Source organism: Electrona antarctica, assembly GCF_951216825.1.
Source record: "Electrona antarctica genome assembly, chromosome: 15".
Classification (NCBI taxonomy): domain Eukaryota; kingdom Metazoa; phylum Chordata; class Actinopteri; order Myctophiformes; family Myctophidae; genus Electrona; species Electrona antarctica.
This window is the reverse complement of record NC_136796.1, coordinates 43,705,700-43,725,699: the sequence shown is the minus strand read 5'-3', so window position 1 is coordinate 43,725,699 and position 20,000 is coordinate 43,705,700. Positions and strand designations below refer to the sequence as shown.

The window sequence follows — 20,000 nt, the reverse complement described above, 5'->3', positions numbered from 1 at the left end:
GGCTGAAGCACATGTCCTGGACCTGGATGGAGACACACGGAGGACATGCGTTAGACCATTTCGTTTTTAATAGTACCTTTAACACTAGCATGACTGAGGTCATTTTGACCTTTTTTATTTTTTTTAAAGTTGATTATCTTTGCCCATGAAGCTTTCAGAAGGTTCCCCTTCCATGACCATTAGGCATGTAACGATATATCGTATATCGATATATATCGATATTAATCCCGACGATATGAATCGATTCATTGAAATTAAAAAAATCGAGTTTCAATTTATTTATTTATTATTCTTTTTTGGGGGGGGGGCTAGTGTGTGATGTGAAATGTGAGCTTTAGTCATATTCCATCATATTCAAGTGCTTTTGGAGAGAAATGATAGTCACTTTCAGTAGTAGAGCACTGTAGAGGGAGCTGTGTGTGTCTGTGACTGTGCCCAGGTGATGATGGTCGTTGATACTCATCAAGGAAGGCAATTATGTTTCTGCACTGTCAATAGTAATGCTACTTTTTTGCAATGTAGTTAAATAAAAAATCTCAGGGGGGAAGATAAATTATATAAAATTAAAAAAACGGTAATTTTTCTTTAAAATATATATTTTTTTAATATCGTGAAAAATCGTATCGTGAACCTCATATCAGTTAAGTGAATCGTTACATGCCTAATGACCATCATCCATTATCTCATAATTTCTTATAAGTTAGGAGACAGGGAAGGGAAGGTAGAGAGATGACTCAGTTAGGAGACAGGGATGGAAGTCATATGTTATAGTTAGATCACGGTTTCCCAAACAGCAGGTCGTGACCCGGGTCAAGACAGTTTGTGGGTCACAGACCAATGTTTATGGGTCACGACTCCAGTGAAAATTCCTTTTCCTACAGTTAAAAAAATAAAATAATAATAATAATAAATACAAAAAAATGTTATATAGTATATATAGGTGTGTGTGCACGTGAAAAATAATAATACATAATTATAATAAAAAATAAAAAATAATAAATACAAAAAAATGTTATATAGTAATACTATATAACATTTTTTTGTATTTATTATTTTTTATTATTATTATAATTATTTATTATTATTTTTCACGTGCACACACACTATACTATACTTTATATAACATTTATTTGTATTTTTTATTTTTTATTATTATTATAATTATTTATTATTATTTTTCACGTGCACACACACTATACTATACTATATATAACATTTATTTGTATTTATTATTATTTTTTATTATTATTATAATTATTTATTATTATTTTTCACGTGCACACACGCCTATATATACTATAATAGTATATATAGGCGTGTGTGCACGTGAAAAATAATAATAAATAATTATAATAATAAAAAATAAAAAATACAAATAAATGTTATATATAGTATAGTATAGTGTGTGTGCACGTGAAAAATAATAAAAAAATAATTATAATAATAATAAAAAATAATAAATACAAATAAATGTTATATATAGTATAGTATAGTGTGTGTGCACGTGAAAAAGAATAATAAATAATTATAATAATACAAAATAAAAAATACAAATAAATGTTATATATAGTATAGTATAGTGTGTGTGCACGTGAAAAATAATAAAAAAATAATTATAATAATAATAAAAAATAATAAATACAAATAAATGTTATATATAGTATAGTATAGTGTGTGTGCACGTGGAAAATATATGTGTAAAAAAATATTAAATAATTGTATGCATAAGTATGCAGAAGTAGTAAAAATTAGGCGATCTACAAGCGCTTGTAGATCTGCTATTTTCACTATAGTTTGAGTCCCGGGGCAAATTAACTCTTTTGGGTCTGGATGGACCTGAACAGTGTGGGAACCACTGGTGTAGTTAGATAATAGAGACGGAAGGAAGGAAGGGTAAGTGACAGACGCTGAGGAGAGGAGAGGAGGACAGAGGACACGATGGAGGTGAGAACATTAGACTTAATGTAGGGAGGGTATCGGGTGTGTGTGTGTGTGTGGTGGGGGGGGGGTTGTACCGTTTCCTCATTAATACCAGGGATTTAACATTAAGCCCCTCATTTGGTTAACAATCGCGCTATTATTACACGTTTGTTCAGGGTTTGCAATATGTCATGTCCACGATTAGGCCGAGGCACAAACTATTTGTATACTGTCAGCGGGGGGGGGGGGGGGGGGGGGGGGGGGAACTGCTGGGGCACTGCTGCTGAGGTCACACAAGGACGAGGTGTGTGTGTGTGTGTGTGTGTGAGGGGGGTTAGACCCTGCAGGAAAAGGGCTCTTAAGGTTAACGCTCAGCACACAATGGGGTCAAAGTGACAGTCAGACAATGGCTGGGTGATGCGGGGTGTGGGCAATTAGTGAGATTGACAGTTGGTGTGCGCCTCAGAGTCTGCACACCCCCCCCCCCCCCCCCACCCCCCCGCGAACACACACTTGTTTAGTGGTGTCTGGTGAGCTTGGGCCTTGCACTGCCTACACGCGCACATGCACACACACACACACACACACACATGTGTTTAGAAGTGGATTAAGTCCTGAAACACAGCTTGCTGAAGACTCTGCGTGGGTGAACAACACTCAAGTGTTATTGTGGCGTCTTGGCAAGTGTTTACCCGACCCGCCGTGACGTTACAGAACCCAGTCATCTGCAGCATGTCCAATGCAGCCCGATGGCTTACAGACTCTAATCCCTCGTGTACACAGAACTCTCCGGCACAATAACAGATGCATTATTGGCGACGCACTGGACTGAATCAATACAAGCTATAGACGGACAGACCAGATTGGTCTGGTCTGGTCAGGGGACTTTGGATAGGTGAATTAAAAAAATAATAATAATCTAATCACGTGGGTCTCAGGATCCAATGTGTATATTGGATGTCATGTGGTCGGCCTGTGATGCTGATGTTGGTGAGCTGCATATCAATGACGTACGACTCCCAACTTTGGGCAAGGTTTCAGCCTCTTATCAGCCCCACTGACTTCCATCCATTATCATATTTCATAGCAGTATAAACATTATCTTGTTTATCTATCTTCAAAACAGTCTGACACCATCATCATCCTCCATGAGACAGGAATGCATCGTCTTATTATGAAAACGGAATTACGGTAGTTATGCGTTGTATTTATATATCGGGCACATGGCGCCCCACGTCGTCAATTAGTGCGCTAAACAAACGTTTAAGTCCATAGACTTGGCTGGCAAATTACATTTTTTTTAAAGAGCTCTAAACAAATTTAAAAGTCCATAGACTTGGTTGACACATGACGTAAAAGCCTGCATTGGAGGGTATAGCGCCCTTCAAAAAGAGCCAAGTCAATGTGACTCTGATTGGTCCAGAGGTTTGAGAGATTAGTTCCGGACAGCTAGCTACAGTAGCCTCCTGCAGAGCCACAACGTAATCTAACTATCTAACTATAAATGGACCAAGTCTCTGTGTGTGTACTGTTGTAATCCATGTAACTCGAGAACCGTTCGCCCCGCCGACTTCAAATTCGACACACACGTTCCAACCCCACCACAGGGGGTGCAGTGCCCGGTGGCGAGTCGGTCAGACCCGCGGTTGTCCAGAACCGCCCCCAAAAAGGCCTACTGACCGGGCTCTGGACAGGGCCCCTGCCCAGTGTCCATATATGGAGCTGGCCTGTTCTGACATCATTCTGACGTCTGCATTGACTCCATATTTGGGCATGCCTGACAAAGAACTCTAACTAATGGGTTAGTGTGTATACGTACGTTGCAGGGCGACAGCAGTAGCTATGGAGTGCACATTGATACCACGTCAAACTAGTACCACAGACTAGGCATGTAACTATTCACTCAACTCACGATACGATTCGTATCACGATATGAGGTTCACGATACGATTTTTCACGATATTAAAAAAATCACACCCGTGTGAACTGAGTGGTGTAAGGTCTTATATAGCCTGATCAGCTGTGGTCTGACGTAATGTCTGACGTAATTAAATCACACCCGGGTGAACTGGGTGACCGTAGCAACCATGCTCATTTTTTGCGCACAGACAGACAGACAGACAGACAGACAGACAGACAGACAGACTAACAAAGCCAGTTGTAGGAGTGGTTTACACCACTCAAAAATATATATTTTAAAGAGAAATTACCGTTTTTGAGTGGTGTAAACCACTCCTACAACTGGCTTTGTTAGTCTGTCTGTCTGTCTGTCTGTGCTCAAAAAATGAGCACGGTTGCTATGGTCACCCAGTTCACACGGGTGTGATTTCATTACGTCAGACAGCTGATCAGTCTATATAAGACCTTACACCACTCAGTTCACACAGGTGTGATTTTTTAATTTTATATAATCTATCTTCCCCCCTGATATTGTTTTATTTAACTACATTGCAAAATAAGTAGCATTACATTTGACAGAAACATAATTGCCTTCCTTGATGAGCATCAATGACCATCATCACCTGGGCACAGACACACACAACTCCCCTCTACAGTGCTCTACTACTGTGTGACTATCATTTCTCTCCAAAAGCACTTGAATATGATGGAATATGACTAAAGCTCACATTTCACATCACATACTAGCCCCCCTATTTCAATGAATCGATTCATATCGTCGGGATTAATATCGATATATATCGATACACGATATATCGTTACATCCCTACCACAGACCAATCAGAAGCCATGCACGGGTCGATTTATACCTTGTACATGTCCCTCCTAACTTCACGATAGGACCCTTTCCAGGCTGATTAGCGAAGTGCTAGAACATCTGAATGTAAAGATGTTTTTATTATATTTCTTTCCTGATAACGTGTTAGACTGTACAGTGTTGACAGAGTTAAAGGGGAGTCTCAGAAAGACTTAACATGGGACACAGGAACCCTGCTGGACATTAGGCGTACAAACTGGTTGAGACGTCTTTCATTTTATGTTATCTTTGACAGAGATGGTGCCGAGGACCTGTTTGAAAAAGAGACAATCAGCCTTTCTTGTGAAGTGTGGACTGTCTCGCATGGAACAAACACTTGAGGAGATAGCATCTCTCCGAGCATGTTAGACATGCAGGAGGCCAGACAGAGATAGGATGGACCGGAGACAATAGAAGTGATCGAGAGATGGGGAGAGAGAGAGAGAGAGAGAGAGAGAGAGAGAGAGAGAGAGAGAGAGAGAGAGAGAGAGAGAGAGAGAGAGAGAGAGAGAGAGAGAGAGAGAGAGAGAGAGAGAGAGAGAGAGAGAGAGAGAGAGAGACAGAGACAGAAAGTCAGACAGAGACAGTCAGTCATTGACACAAAACCACACAGCCAGCCAGCCAGCCAGCCAGCCAGCCAGCCAGCCAGCCAGCCAGCCAGCCAGCCAGCCAGTCAGCCAGCCAGCCAGCCAGCCAGCCAGCCAGCCAGCCAGTCAGCCAGCCAGCCAGCCAGCCAGCCAGCCAGCCAGCCAGCCAGCCAGAGACAGACACATGGACAGCTCTGTACCTGCACAGGCCTGTTTGATGTGCTGCCAGGCCAGATTAGGTAATTGTCCCCGTGCATGCAGCAGCAGTGACAGTTAATGGGCCATCCTCTGCATTCCAGACGGCTTCTTTACTTTCCCAAAGAGAGAGCCAGCCGTGGAGCAGGAGAGGCTGACCTGTGACTACATTTGACTGAGGGACTGCCATTGGATTTTTTTGAATTTTCGTTTTTTCATGTCATATGAAAGTAGGGAATCATAGCTTCAAATTGACATATTGGTTGTTCAGTTTGACCCACCAGTTTTGGAGATATGGCTTATAGAGTAATGTCTTGCAGAAAACAGCGAGTTGAGAAAACAGGCTTAAAAGGTTCACTTCTGTGGTCTCTAACATTACACCTAGCTACATGTTTGGGCATTTATTTCATATTTACATGTCGATTTCAGCTCTGACACTTATTTCAGACATGCTCTAGTATGTGAAGAGTCTGCCTGTGCTATAAACTCATTTTGGAAAAAATAAAAAAGTTTTTCTCCTCTGGTGAAAAGCTGGAATTTGCGCGATGGCAGTCTCTCAGTCAAATCTGGTCACCTGTGTCCCGGCTCAGAGCCAGCCGTGGAGCAGGAGAGGCTGACCTGTGTCCCGGCTCATTATGGATGATTAGCCTTAGAGAAAGACGGGTCTGTGTGCGTGTCTAAGAGGTCATAATCATCCTGTCAGACGCAGACATGTATGTTCTACAAGCCACTGTCTAATGTCATTCATCTGGCGGGAATCAGGCCATTGGATCACCTGAGAGGTGTGTGTGTGTGCGCGCATGTGTGTGTGTGTGCGCACGCGCACGTGTGTGTGAACAAACTTAACGTGACAGATACTTGCAGATTATCTTCCATATAGCGTTATCTTAATGAGGGCGGAATGCAACTGTGTCTAGTGCTTTATCTGGCTAGTGTCTGACTGACATACTGTACGAGTGCGCACGCCATGCACGCACGCACACACACACACGCACACGCACACGCACACACACACACACACACACACACGACAGAAAGATTCCAGAGGGGTGAGAAGGAATAAGCAGCCCTCTGTCCTGCTGACCCGTCCTCTTGTCCACACAGAGGACACGATGACATCCATGACAGACAGACGGACAGACGTGGGAGAGGAGTGTGTTCAAAGTGACACTGATGAGGGAGATTAGAGCGCTCCGCTCACCTGAGAGGAACCCCCCCCACCCCACCCCCACCCACCCCCACCCACACCCCCCCCTGGCATGACAAGAATGCTTACTGATGGACACAGAGATAAGGACAGAGAGAGAGAGAGAGAGAGAGAGAGAGAGAGAGAGAGAGAGAGAGAGAGAGAGAGAGAGAGAGAGAGAGAGAGAGCACTCTGATGAAGGGGGGGGAAACTGGTGAAACTGTGCCTTCCCGAAGAAGAGGGAACATTTGGGGGGAAATGTGAAGACATATTATGAATATCTGCAGATTCTAGCACTGCATTTACTATGAATATAGCATATAATATGTCCCAGTGTTATTTGATCAGATAGATTCTAGGGGGGGGGGGGGGTCTTTGACCTGCGTGACTGACAGACTGACCAGTGCTGTCCAGTTTGCCCTGCACACCTCCAGGCTGCACTCCTCTCTTACTTCAGAGCCTGCAGCGTGCTATCAGCTAAGCAGGCTCTGTTTACCTGGCCCGGGCCCTCGGGTCACTGGCAGACGGCCACATGTTTGGACGCTCCCGGGGAGAGATAAGGAAGCGTCCCCTCCGCCCGTCTAACTGGGAGACTTTATCACCCCGCGGTGCTTGTGTGAGCGCGTGCGTGTTTGCGTTGGCCGATAACCCCGTGTCCATATCACTAGGCTAAGGTCGGCACTCAGTGTTTACGACGGCTCAGTTCAAAGCTGGGCGAGTCAGAGGACCTGCCGTTGGGGTCGTACATTAACTAGGAGGCAGGCACTGGATGTGTGCGTCTACCTCTGTGTGTGTTTGTGTGCGTGCGTGCGTGCAGTGTGTGTGTGTGTGTGTGTGTGCGTGTGTGTGTGTGCGTGTGTGTGTGTGTGTACACGGCATGGTCTAGTCGATATTCCTGAACCCAACAAGGCCTGCGGGCGTTTTCGTTGAGTAAGCGCTGCTTGTCCTGTATTGCAAAGTCACTGTGTGAGAGGATGAAGGAGAACTCTCTGCTCCTCCTATGTTCGAAAACCTGATTTAAACTCCACCGATGCCAGATTTTGCCCGCCAAAAAAAGTTTGATTGCTGAAAATGTATTTTGTATTTATTTGAGAACATTTAACTTACACATCTCACATGTGAGAACCTCATCCAAGGCACGCCTGAATTACAGTTACATCGTTACTTTAAGGAACATTACATTTATGTACTATTAGGGCACGTAATTATGTAAATCTTCCTCCCTAATATACAGTAGGAAAAGCAGGCCTGGAATTTCATCCTTTTAGGGACAAGGCCACTTTGCCTTTAGTGTGGTCAACTTTGTGAGGGCACAAGGCCGAGTGCCAGGGCATGAAGGCCATTAATTAAAACAATGGTTTTAAGTCATAATTATTTTAGCTTAAAGGTTATGGATGATTAAATGTTTTTCTTTCAAGACAACCATTGTTTCAGAACAGTGCTTCTTAAATAAATAATGACAGCTTTAAATAACAAAATATAAGTAGCTACTGTTGTAAAATATTGTAAACATGTGTGTAACATGTATTGGGGTCCCAGTCCAGAGATGGAAATCATAATGAAATGTCACCCTAGGGCCTAGGACCCTGTCACCCTAGGGCCTAGGACCCTGTCACCCTAGGGCCTAGGACCCTGTCACCCTAGGGCCTAGGACCCTGTCACCCTAGGGCCTAGGACCCTGTCACCCTAGGGCCTAGGACCCTGTCACCCTAGGGCCTAGGACCCTGTCACCCTAGGGCCTAGGACCCTGTCACCCTAGGGCCTAGGACCCTGTCACCCTAGGGCCTAGGACCCTGTCACCCTAGTGATAAGTCAAAAACGACAACCTTCTTTGTATTGACAAACTTTACTGAGTTGAACGTACTGCAAAATAACAAACCGGCCACTGCCATTGATTCACATAATAGACTGTCTGCAAAAGCCCGCGTATAGTGCAAAGCCCGCTGGGTAGTGGGAAGTACCAAAGAACACACCAATAGAGTGGCAGAACCGTAAGTACCATAATAGTGCAATGCAAAAACAGAACATTTTACAATCTCCCACTTTTCTTTTCTTTTTCTTTTTGTAAAACAAAAAAAACAAAGTCTATTATTAATGTCCATAGGCATGTGAGAACAAAGTGACCAAAAACAAAATTACAGTTCAATGTTCAAAAAAATAATTCAGTAGTCTCTATTCCACTTTCCATACTCCAACACTGAGTGCCTTTAGGAGCTGAAGTGCGGATGCACCTCGTTTTGTCAAGCAATCAGCTAGCTGCTCTCCTGTAGGTGCCCACAGTATCCGTTGGATTCTTTTGCTCTGAAGAAGTTCCTTGATACCACTTATTTCAATGCGGAGCCTTTTCTCTGTCACTGACTTAGTAGACTTGATAGCATCAGCAAGGGAGTGGTTATCAGTGACACACACTATTGGTAAGACATGCTGGGTAAGATGTCCTGTGGTAAGTTCTGCATGGAGGTCAGAAAGAGAAATAGCACTGTCAACAGCATCTGCAAGAGCGAGTGTTTCTCCAGCAAGTGTGCTTCGGACGACTCTCCTGATCTTCTTTGACTGCCAATAAACAGGTGAGAATCTTCCTTCCTCACCCATCAGCACAATGAGATGTCCCCCTTGAGTGCCACCATCTGGAAGGTTTCCCAGTGAGGCATCACAGAACACTACTAGCTTTAGAGAGCTGTCTTTTCCCAGGTTCTGAAATTTCAGTGTCACTTTTTCTGATTTTAGCTTTCTCACCACCTTGTTTGTGTCATGTAAACTCTGTACAGTAGCATGTTTTATGTTAGCTGCAAGGACACAAGTATCAAACATAATATCAGGTCGACTTTGTCTGGCAACCCACAGAAGTTGACCTATCTTTGATCTAAGGTCATCAATTTCACTCTCAGTCAGGGGAGCATCCCGGCTCATCGCTCTGGAGGTGTCCATGTGAATTGGCTGAAGATTCTGTATGTAATTGTCTTGATGCATACAAGTTACTCCACTTTCAGTGACATACTCCATGCCTACATAGCGAAAACTGTCATGTTCTTCTCTGCCCACTTGAAAGGCAGATTGCAGGTGAGGGATCACTGTTGTTGCGAAACTGTGTGAACCACCCCAGATGAAATCATCAACATGACAAGCAAGCACTCCAGACACATTACAATCATTATCCAACCAATAAAAAATGGCAGGGTCAACTTGTGACATCTTTCCTCCAGTTTGCAACATTGTTTCTTTAACTCTATTGTACCAGTACAGTGATGCATCATTTAGTCCATATACACATTTATTCAGCTTCCACAGAGTTCCTTCACTCTTTGCTTCAGGTGGTGGACGGAGATAAATGTCTCGGGATAGCTCATTTCCCTGAAGGAATGCTGACTTAATGTCCATAGAGTGGGGTTTCCATTGGTTTTGACATATCACTGACATGAGTAGTCTAAGAGACTCTGAGGCACATGTTGGAGAGTCTTTTGGGAGATCTTTTGTGTTTAGCTCTTCAAAACCTCTCGCCACTAGTCTTGCTTTTGGAACTATGCCGTCTGCTGTGTCTTTGAGTGTGCACACCCATCTTGTGGAAATACACTTTTGTCCCATATTCTGTACTTCATTGAACACTCCATGTTTTTTCCAGTTACTGATTTCAGTAAGTTTAGCTGATTCAAATGACACATCCTTTGTAACCAGTACATCATCGTGATGTCTGTCAGGTGGCTGTTCCACCCTGTCCAATGGTTCAATCCGCAGTGTGTCAACCTGTGAAAGGTCAGCTGACCTGGTTGTGCCAGTGAGGCTAACTGGCTCAGTGTACTCCAGATTGTACCAGTTCTTGTTTTTTCCTGTTGTCTTTCCTGCTCGGCCGAGCACTTTTGCTGTGTGTGAAATTCCAGTGTCTCTTTCCACATACTTAATAAATTGACCTGCCTTTAGATTCATACTGCAGTCTGCTCTTATGATAGGAGGTTGTCGGTTGGATGGATCATCAGCCTGCTCAATGTTGTCTGTGTCATTATTAGAGTCCCCTGCAGCATTCTCTGTTTCAGGTACATCACTAGATTCAGTATCGGGTACATTTACAACATTGTTCATGTCACATTCTGCTGCATCATATTCTGTCTGACTTTCTTGGCTGTCACCTAACTTGTCAGTGTAGTGATCTTTTGCCTTGCGTAGTCTACAGTGATGCACCCGGACATAGGTGCCTCCATGTCTAACAAATATGACCACGCCGTCCCGTCCAATTACCACTCCAGGGCCTTTCCATTCATTGCAGTCCATTCTTTTGTAGTACACTTTGTCTCCAGTTTCGTAGTGATCATCTGTGGGGCGAAGCTGTGTGCGTAGAGCTCTCCTGATTCTCTCAGAGCACTCTGCCTCAGTAAACGCTGTCCTTGCTTCATGCAATGCTGAAATGTGCTGTCCTACCCATTTACTTATTGTAGTGCCCTCCAGGGCAGGCGGTTTATCAACTAGCACAGAAGGTAGGTTTGGATTTTGCCCAAATACTAGCTGGTATGGACTAAATCCATGTACATTGTGCATTGTATTCTTTGCCATCAGAGCCCAATCTAGGGCTGTTTTCCAATCACATCCACTGCTTTTCTTCACCTTTAACATTATCTCTGTAAGGGTCTGGTTATGCCTTTCACACAATCCATTACTCCATGGACTGTAGGCAGCAGTGGTTTTGGTTTCAATGTTAAAGTTCTCTGCCATGTCTCTCATTTCCTCATTGTTGAATTCGCCTCCATTATCAAAAAAAAGTTTCGCCGGGGCTCCATGAACACTCACCCAGGAATGAATAAAGTGCCTCACAATTTCACTGGATTTTTTTGTGGTCACAATACTACCAGCACTGAACCTGGTGAAGTGATCAATCATGTGAAGGTACCACACATTAGGTTCTAGCTCATGCAGATCTAATGCCACAGTTTCATTGTAGGTTGAAGCCATTGGTAGACCAACTGATGGCTTTGGCTTGGCTCTGTTGTATCTCAGACATGTTTCACAGCTGCTTACAATGTCATTCAAAATAGTAATGCTCTCATCATCATTAGTTCCAGCACTAGTCAGTAATTTTTTAAGTTTATCAACCGAAGCATGTCCAAACTGCTTGTGGAGTTTCACCAAGGCTTTGCGTTTTTCATCTTTACTCATGCCATCTGTTATGGCCAGAACCTCATTAGCTTGGGGCTCATTCATGGCTGTGCAATCTTTGTCCACTATGCTGACACAGTAGTGTCCAGAGGATGTGATTTCAAGGGGCACAGGTTTCTGAAACATTGTGGCTTTATCATTCTCAATGTCAAGCACAGCTTTTGCCCTCTTAAGTGATGCTTTGCTTAGTAGTAAAGGAATGTCCACTGGGACCACCTCAGTCTCTATATGGCACTTGGTTTGGCCTATCTTAGCTGGGATTTTCACCTTTTTTGTAGAATGAACAACTTGACCATCACCAAACTTGAAAGCTCTTCTACTCTGTGTATTTTCCATTTTATTCCTGTCACTCTCTTTCAGTGTATGAATGTAACTGTCCAACCATTTTTCACCACAGACTGTTCTGGTGCATGCAGTGTCAATTACAGCTGAACCTAAGGCCTCCACCATGAATATTTCAGCATCAGATATTGACTCTTTAGAAAACAAAGTAATGTGGCATTCTTCAATTTTTTCTGCCTCTGCATTTTCTTCCGTCATTTTCACATGCTCAGCTTTGTGTGGGCAGTCCTTGGCCCAGTGGAACGTACTCTGACAAATAGCACATTTTGTTCTCCTTCCATACCTGTCCAGTGGGTTTGAGCCAGTCAATGGCGCCCTCGTGTGGTTGGTTTGGGAACGGAATTTGCTCCCGTAATTACCGTCTTTCCTCTGATCAACATAAAAAGCAGTATCTTGTCGCACTTGAATTCCTCCGCTGCTGCTCGTGGGTAAGCGGCGCGGTCTAGATACCGGAAGGTTCCCAGTTCGAACCAGCCGTCCGACACGTTAAAATTACCACCGCTGAAATGCCCTTGAACAAGGCATCAACCACTACGATGAAATGTGTTCTATGAGCAGGGCCTGGCTGGAAACAAGTTCTTGAGCTTAGCCCAGATACCCTGGGTAAATATAGATTTCATTTCATTTCATTTCATTTCATTTCATTTCATTTCATTTCAACACAGTCTTGTCTCCAAAAATCCTTTTTAGAGCTGACTTCATGCTTGCAAATGTAAGTGTTGAACACGCTGTAAGAGCAAGCTGTTTATCTTTAACATCCAGATCGGCTGTATCCAACAACTTGAATGCTAAAACAGTGTCAGGAAGAGACATGTCAAATCTGCGCATTTTGTTGTACCTCTGCTCGAAATGGACGATGTAATCCGCCATGGAAACGTCATGTTCTCTCCGAGTCTTGTCAAAGTCTGTGTATGCGTCGTAAGCCCGGTCTTTTTCTTCTTTTTGGAATACATTATCCAATGCCTCTACAAGTGTCTTCATCCCATCATCTTTGTTCAAATCGTCCGCAGGTATTTCCAACGCTGTATCTCTAGCTCTCCCAGTCAGTGATAGAGCAACAGCTAAAGCCTGTTTCTTCGTATCCAGTTCAGTGACACGTTTCCACATTTCAACTTCATTTTTCCAGCTCTCATAAGACTTCTTTTCTTCAAACGCCGGAGGGACTCTGTAGTTAACGTTGTGAGCCATCTTCTGCTACCATTGATAAGTCAAAAACGACAACCTTCTTTGTATTGACAAACTTTACTGAGTTGAACGTACTGCAAAACAACAAACCGGCCACTGCCATTGATTCACATAATAGACTGTCTGCAAAAGCCCGCGTATAGTGCAAAGCCCGCTGGGTAGTGGGAAGTACCAAAGAACACACCAATAGAGTGGCAGAACTGTAAGTACCATAATAGTGCAATGCAAAACAGAACATTTTACACAGGAACTTCTGAAACACCAGTCCAGAATACCAAGTACACCGTGAAGAAACGAAACCACACAGCTTCATTCATTCAGTTCACAATGCTGGAAATAAGAGCAAAGTGCCATAATTATAGAGAAGTGATGTCCAACGTTATTAACTTCACAGACTCCCAGTTGGATATGCATTTAGTATAGTTCAATGGTTCCAAACTGAATGAGAGCAACGGTGACTGCATGGATATTTGAATCATTTAACCCATTTTGACTTGAGATCAGATTCTAAAAATGTCTTCTACATCCTGACAGTTTTCTGAAAAAGCTATGTTTCTATGGCAGTCGTTATTCGATTTTTCAAAAATAGCAGACCTACAAGCTCGTAGCGCGCCACTCGGTGGCGCGCTATGAGCTTGTAGATCTGCTATTTTTCAATAGCTAAAGCATGACATGATGCTAACACCAAAAGGGGTTCCCGCCCCAAAATGGGATAATACGGTTTGGGTGTGAATTTGACCATGGATGTATTGATTTTTTTTTACATAATTGTGGCACACATTATGATATAGCTTTTTCTATATTGGAGAAAACATGAGTACAAAATGAAAGGTAATACACAGTAGAATCCAGTATATGCAAAACATACTATGCAAAACATAGCATTTTCCCAATAGCCTTTTGTTGTGTGACTTTGAAGGGGAGGGGGCTGCAGCAACAGAGAGAGCCCTGTTGTTCCCTATAGCGGACTTCTCGAACTGGTTTGGGCCTCGAAGAAGTTGGCTTCCCGCTGGACCAGTGTTGTTTTCGTCGACTAAAACTAAGGCGAAAAATGTTCGTCGACTATACCTTTTTTCACTGAGGAAAACTAAATGGAAACTAAATAAAACTAAGCTATGATGGTCTTAGTTTTAGTCACCATAGCTTAGTTCTCATTTAGTTTCCATTTAGTTTTTCCTCAGTGAAAAAAGGTAGTCGACGAACATTTTTCGCCTTAGTTTTAGTCGACGAAAACAACAGGGTTTGACTGTTGACTGAGCAGGCGGGCCGCCAGTGGCGGAAAGTAACTAAGTACATTTACTTAAGTACTGTACTTAAGTACAATTTTGAGGCATTTGTACTTTACTTGAGTGTTTCCAATTTCCAATACTTTTACTTCTACTCCACTACATCTCAGAGCCAACATTTTTACTTTTACTTTTACAGAGCCAACATTTTTACTTTTACTCCACTACAATTATTTGAAAACTGTAGTTACTTTGGAGATTTTAATTTTGATTAGAAAACATTACATTAACCACTTCAACCCTATACATTTCGGCCATTTGAAAATAACCGATCTACAAGCTCACAATGCATTGTGAGCTTGTAGATCTGCTATTTTCAATAGATTTTGTAGACATTTTGAACTTGTGAAATGGCACATTCTGCACAATGAGTACTTTTACTTTTAGTACTTTAAGTACATTTTGATGCCGATACTAATTCCGTACTTTTACTTGTAACGAAGTAGTTCTAAATTGCAGTATTGGTACTTTTACTTAAGTAAAACAATTGAGTACTTTTTCCAGCACTGCGGGCCACTGATAGTTGTGAATGTATTTGGAGTTTGTCGAGGACTTCCGTTGCACAGTCGCCAAGCTGGGATGTGATAATTGCGTGAATGAGTGAGTGTTTCGACAGCTGCGGAAAACAAAAATGTCAGAGCAGCTGGCAATATTCCTGAGGTGATCATTCTGTGTTTTGTGACAAACACTTTTAAATTACATGCATGAATTCTTCATATGGGCCAAATGCTCAGTTCAAAGCTTCAGCTTTATAAGCCAGCTGGTTGGTAAATCATTTCTAGAAAAAACAAAGAAAAAAAGAACACAAAACTGACCTGAAATTGTTCTGTTCAAAAACAGGGCATAACTGTGCAGTATATAGAGAGCTCATAACTCTACAGCAGGGGTGGGCAACTGGCGGCCCCGGGGGGCCACATGCGGCCCCCACCTTCACTTAATGCGGCCCGCATGTTAATATCAGAATACTGATAATAGTATTGATTTCAGCTGTTACAATTCCAAACCCGCTTTAATTACTTCATGACTAGTATTAAATAACTACATTGTTGTGTCCAATGTAGTTATTTTAACAGTTCATAAAGTTAACATAACTGTAACTAAATGCATTTGAAATTCAATAAAAAAAAAAGGTTACTTTTCAGGATTCCAATTCAAAAATAGCAAAAAATTATTCAGGTTTTCAAAATGCGACACGTTTTGAGCTTGTAGATCAGCTATTTTTGTAATATGCACTGTGGCCCTCTGGAGTGAGTGTGGAAATATAGTGGTCTACAGTATAGGTATACGCCCTCTTTTGAACAGAACTATTACAAATCAGTTTTCGTTGACATTTTCTGGCTAGGCCACTTCTAGAAATGATTTACCAACCAAGTTGGCTGAACAAGGAACCATCGAGCAGCGTATTTGCCCCGTATGGAGTCTTCCATCATGCAGTCATTTTTTTCTTCTTCGAGAGAGAGTGGAGATTTCAGTATAGCCTAACTATTTCAGTTGAAATCCATGGAGTCAACCTACATGTGGAAAATAATCCTTTACAGTTCCGCGCGTGGCTATTTTGGAATCCTAATACAGGGGAGCCTGAGCATGACAGGCTGACAGCTCAGAGCTTAGTGCAAGCTCAGCATTAATGTCATCCTCCTCTTTGGGGGAATGTTGGGAAAAGTGCACTCGCACAAGAAAAAAAGTCCCCCGACGTGCCCATCCCTTCATTTTTCATGAACGCGGCGATTTTAAGGGGCCTTTTTTTTTTTTTTAAGGACTGTAGGTCATCTAGAAGAGGATCTGAGATCTGAATCTGTCTGTCCGGGGGGGGGGCAAACTGCTTGACCGACCAGCGTCACACATTTTAAAGTTTTATGTTTCTACATTTCTAAGTTTAAAAGGGTCGAATCAGAATGAACCGTGCCCTAATTTGGAGACGATTGACGTAATAGTACTGACGTCAATATGACGTCATACTAACGTCAATATGACGTCATACATGTGCAGACATTTTTAGAGAGAGAGCTGTAATTGAGGTGGCATAAAACAGCGTGGCCACATGGCAAGCAGCATATGAGCATATGACGTGATGAAGATATGTACCAATGCCAGGGTATAATTGGTTATCGATGGTGACGTAACGATGACATGTTTCAGTGTCGGGTGGACTAAAGGTAATGCCCCTATGTATGTATGTAATCCGACACCACTGCCATAACAGGCATAAGTAATCATTACGTCATATGCTGGGCTGGCACGGGACATACGGAAGCAGACGGTGCAGGTATGTTTTCCGTCATGCTACGAAGCGTATGTCCCATGACGTGATGAAGATATGTACCAATGCCAGGGTATAATTGGTTTACGATGGTGACGTAATGATGATATGTTTCAGTGTCGGGTGGATTAAAGGGACATACGCATCAAACCACCCGAGTAACCACAGTATACCACTAATCTACTCACAAATTACATATACATATATACATAGACATATGAGCATATGACGTGATGAAGATATGTACCAATGCCAGGGTATAATTGGTTATCGATGGTGACGTAACGATGACATGTTTCAGTGTCGGGTGGACTAAAGGTAATGCCTCTATGTATACATGTATGTAATCCTATGTATACATACATGTATGTGACACTTCTAAATCGATGGGACTGTATTTCTTTTATAGGTAGAAGCTTTTACCATACTTCAACATATTACTTTTTTACCTCCAAACACTAGGTACGTAGGAAATAGCTAAACCTAATAATTCAATATTGTAAACGTTCTTTCACAGAGAGGCTGAGATTTGAAAGTTTGTAGCGGTCGACTAGTACTTGCACGCTCTGCTTGCGCACTAGTACAGTAGGCCATTTATGGCCTACTTGGGTTCAACAAGCAAGTAGGCACGCGACAGAGTGCAGTTCTTTTTTTTTTTTTTTTTTTTATATCCCTCGATTTTGTAACCCATTTTTTCACCCCTGTGCCAATTATCTAATGTGATCCTGGGCTCTCTACACACCCTCCGCCAACCTAGTCCCCATATATGGGGGACATGGGGAGAGCAACGGACTTGAACTCATGCTTCCTTCCTGCCTGAGTGTCCAAGTTGCTCCTTTACACGTGACAGGGGGGAGTTTCCCTGGTTGGAGACGTAGCGTGTGGAAGGAACACGTTATTCCAACCAGTTCCTTTCCCCTCCATCAGGCGCCCCGGCTGGCCAGGGGGAGGCAGTTTGTTTAGAGACCAGGATTACTGCATGTTTTTGTGAGGCTACCTACCCTAGGGGACACGTGGAGAACATGCAAACTCCGCACAGAAAAAGGCCCTTTCGCCAACCCCGCCTCGGGTATGGGCACTGATGACGCGGAGGAGGAAACACGCCGCCAGCACCCACAGCGCCCCGAGTGCAGTTCTAGTTAAACCCTGTCTTTGTTGTTTGTTGTGGGATTACGTGACCCGTATCCTCTGCACTGTCTGGACATTGTCCATTATTCACTTCACAACACAGAGCCTCACACTGTGTAAGCGATCAATGAAAGATGGTTACTAAGAAACTGAACCTCATTTACTGTTGGTTCAGACCGAAGGATATTGAGCCAAACAATACAGCATTGTTACCTGGTTATATTCTTATTAACCCATTCAGGCCTGACGTCGAAATTAAAAAAAAAAAAAAAATCTAAATCATGACAATTTTCGGAAAGATTTGAGGCACATTTTAACGATTTTTCAAAAATAGCAGACCTACAAGTTCATAGCGCGCCACTCGGTGGCGCGCTATGAGCTTGTAGATCTGCTATTTTTCAATAGCTAAATTATAACATAATGTTTAAAACGCTAACGCTAACGTGACATGGATGCGTTCCAGGTCTCAATGGATTAAGCTATAATCCTTTTCTCATTCTGCCTTCCTTCCTTCCTTCCTTCCCACTTCTCTCTCTCTCTCTCGTGTTCTCCCTGGTTTTCTTCTACACAGACAGTACACACTGTAACATCCTCGGCGTTAAGTCCATTTGTGACTCAGAGAGTGTACAAAAGGAATGAAATGGACCCGTATTTGGTTCTATTCTGTTCACTCTCTAGAGCGGGTGGGCAACTTTGACGATGGAGAGGGGCCACTATATTTCCACACTCACTCCAGAGGGCCACGTTGCATATTACTGTCGTAGCAAAAATAGCCGATTTACAAGCTCAAAACGCGTCGCACTGCGTTTTGCTATATTGGAATTGAAATCCTGAAAAAAAATTGTCAATTTTTTTGTTATTGGAATCCTGAAAAATAACCTTTTTATTTAATTTCAAATGAATTTATTTAGTTATAGTTATGTTAACTTTATGAACTAAATCCAAACACATTGGTCATGTTTGCATGTTTGGAATTGTAACAGCTGAAATCAATAATATATCAGTATTCTGATATTAACTTGAGGGCCGCATTAAGTGAAGGTGGGGGCCGCCAGTTGCCCATGTATGCTCTAGAGTTACCGTGTAAACTAAACTAAACTAAACATGTGTGGTCAATCTAAAAAAAAAACTAATTGATGTCATCCATTCCTGAACTCTTCCAAGCAGCTGGTACCTCAAAAAAGTTTAATATTTCAAAAAAGTATAATAAAAGATTATTCTGTTACTGTGTGTGCAGAGATTTTCAAAGTGGCGTCTTGGGGCCCCCAGGGGGGGGGGGAGTGTTGATTGTTAAGGACCAAGTGAACCTTTATACATCTGTAACTCTGGGTCAAGTGGCCCTAATCATGCACACAAATGACACAAATGTACAATGAAAACTCCATCTTAAATCACGTTTTAAACAATTAATCTCAGTTTTTTTTGCCAATCATTTGGTGCCACTCCTTTCCATGCCATTCCGGAAGGCAGCATTCAGGAGAATTGCTTTTTTTCCGAAGTCTCCTGAACTTGGAACGCAGCATTTTGCGTTGAACAAATGTGTTTCGACATCCATGTCGATACATCGCATCTCCACTAGCTAAAGAGTGCTGGTTTGCGACCCGAAAATAGCTGATCTACAAGCTCTCAACGCGTCGCAGCGCGACGCGTTGTGAGCTTGTAGATCTGCTATTTTTGTCCAAAAGATCCCTCTTATGGGATTTCAGTCCCTGCCTCTCTAACACTCTCTCTGCTCTCCTCTCCGCAGCTGTCGTACGGTTCCAGCTCCCCGGCTCTGTCCAACCGCCAGCGCTTCCCCACCTTCTTCCGCACGCACCCGTCCGCCACGCTGCACAACCCCACGCGCGTGCAGCTCTTCCAGAAGTGGAAGTGGACCAAGATCGCCACCATCCAGCAGACCACGGAGGTGTTCACATCGGTGAGAGACGAGGAAGAGGGGAGACATTGTATAGTGTTTGTAGTGGTGGTCAAAGTAACTCAACTCCAGTACTTGAGTCAACGTATACATGCTACT

The 20,000-nt window shown here is 42.8% G+C and overlaps 2 protein-coding genes across 2 annotated transcripts in view; one reads left to right on the top strand and one right to left on the bottom strand.

The window, feature by feature from the left end:
* The window catches only part of LOC306938107 (BCAS3 microtubule associated cell migration factor-like), a gene marked incomplete at both ends in the record, with an annotated part of 5,597 nt that extends 2,943 nt beyond the window's left edge, over positions 1–2,654 (bottom strand). The window contains 2 exons of the mRNA XM_079522123.1: positions 1–22; positions 2,613–2,654. The exon at positions 1–22 is cut by the window's left edge and continues 306 nt beyond it. Coding sequence (XP_079378249.1) covers positions 1–22; positions 2,613–2,654 — 64 coding nt within the window. The remainder of the gene's footprint in view (positions 23–2,612) is intronic.
* Positions 2,655–9,076: 6,422 nt separating this feature from the next.
* LOC306938105 (gamma-aminobutyric acid type B receptor subunit 1-like) overlaps positions 9,077–20,000 on the top strand; it is a gene marked incomplete at its 5' end in the record, with an annotated part of 90,410 nt that continues 79,486 nt past the window's right edge. Inside the window, 2 exons of the mRNA XM_079522120.1 lie at positions 9,077–9,103; positions 19,734–19,904. Coding sequence (XP_079378246.1) covers positions 9,077–9,103; positions 19,734–19,904 — 198 coding nt within the window. The remainder of the gene's footprint in view (positions 9,104–19,733; positions 19,905–20,000) is intronic.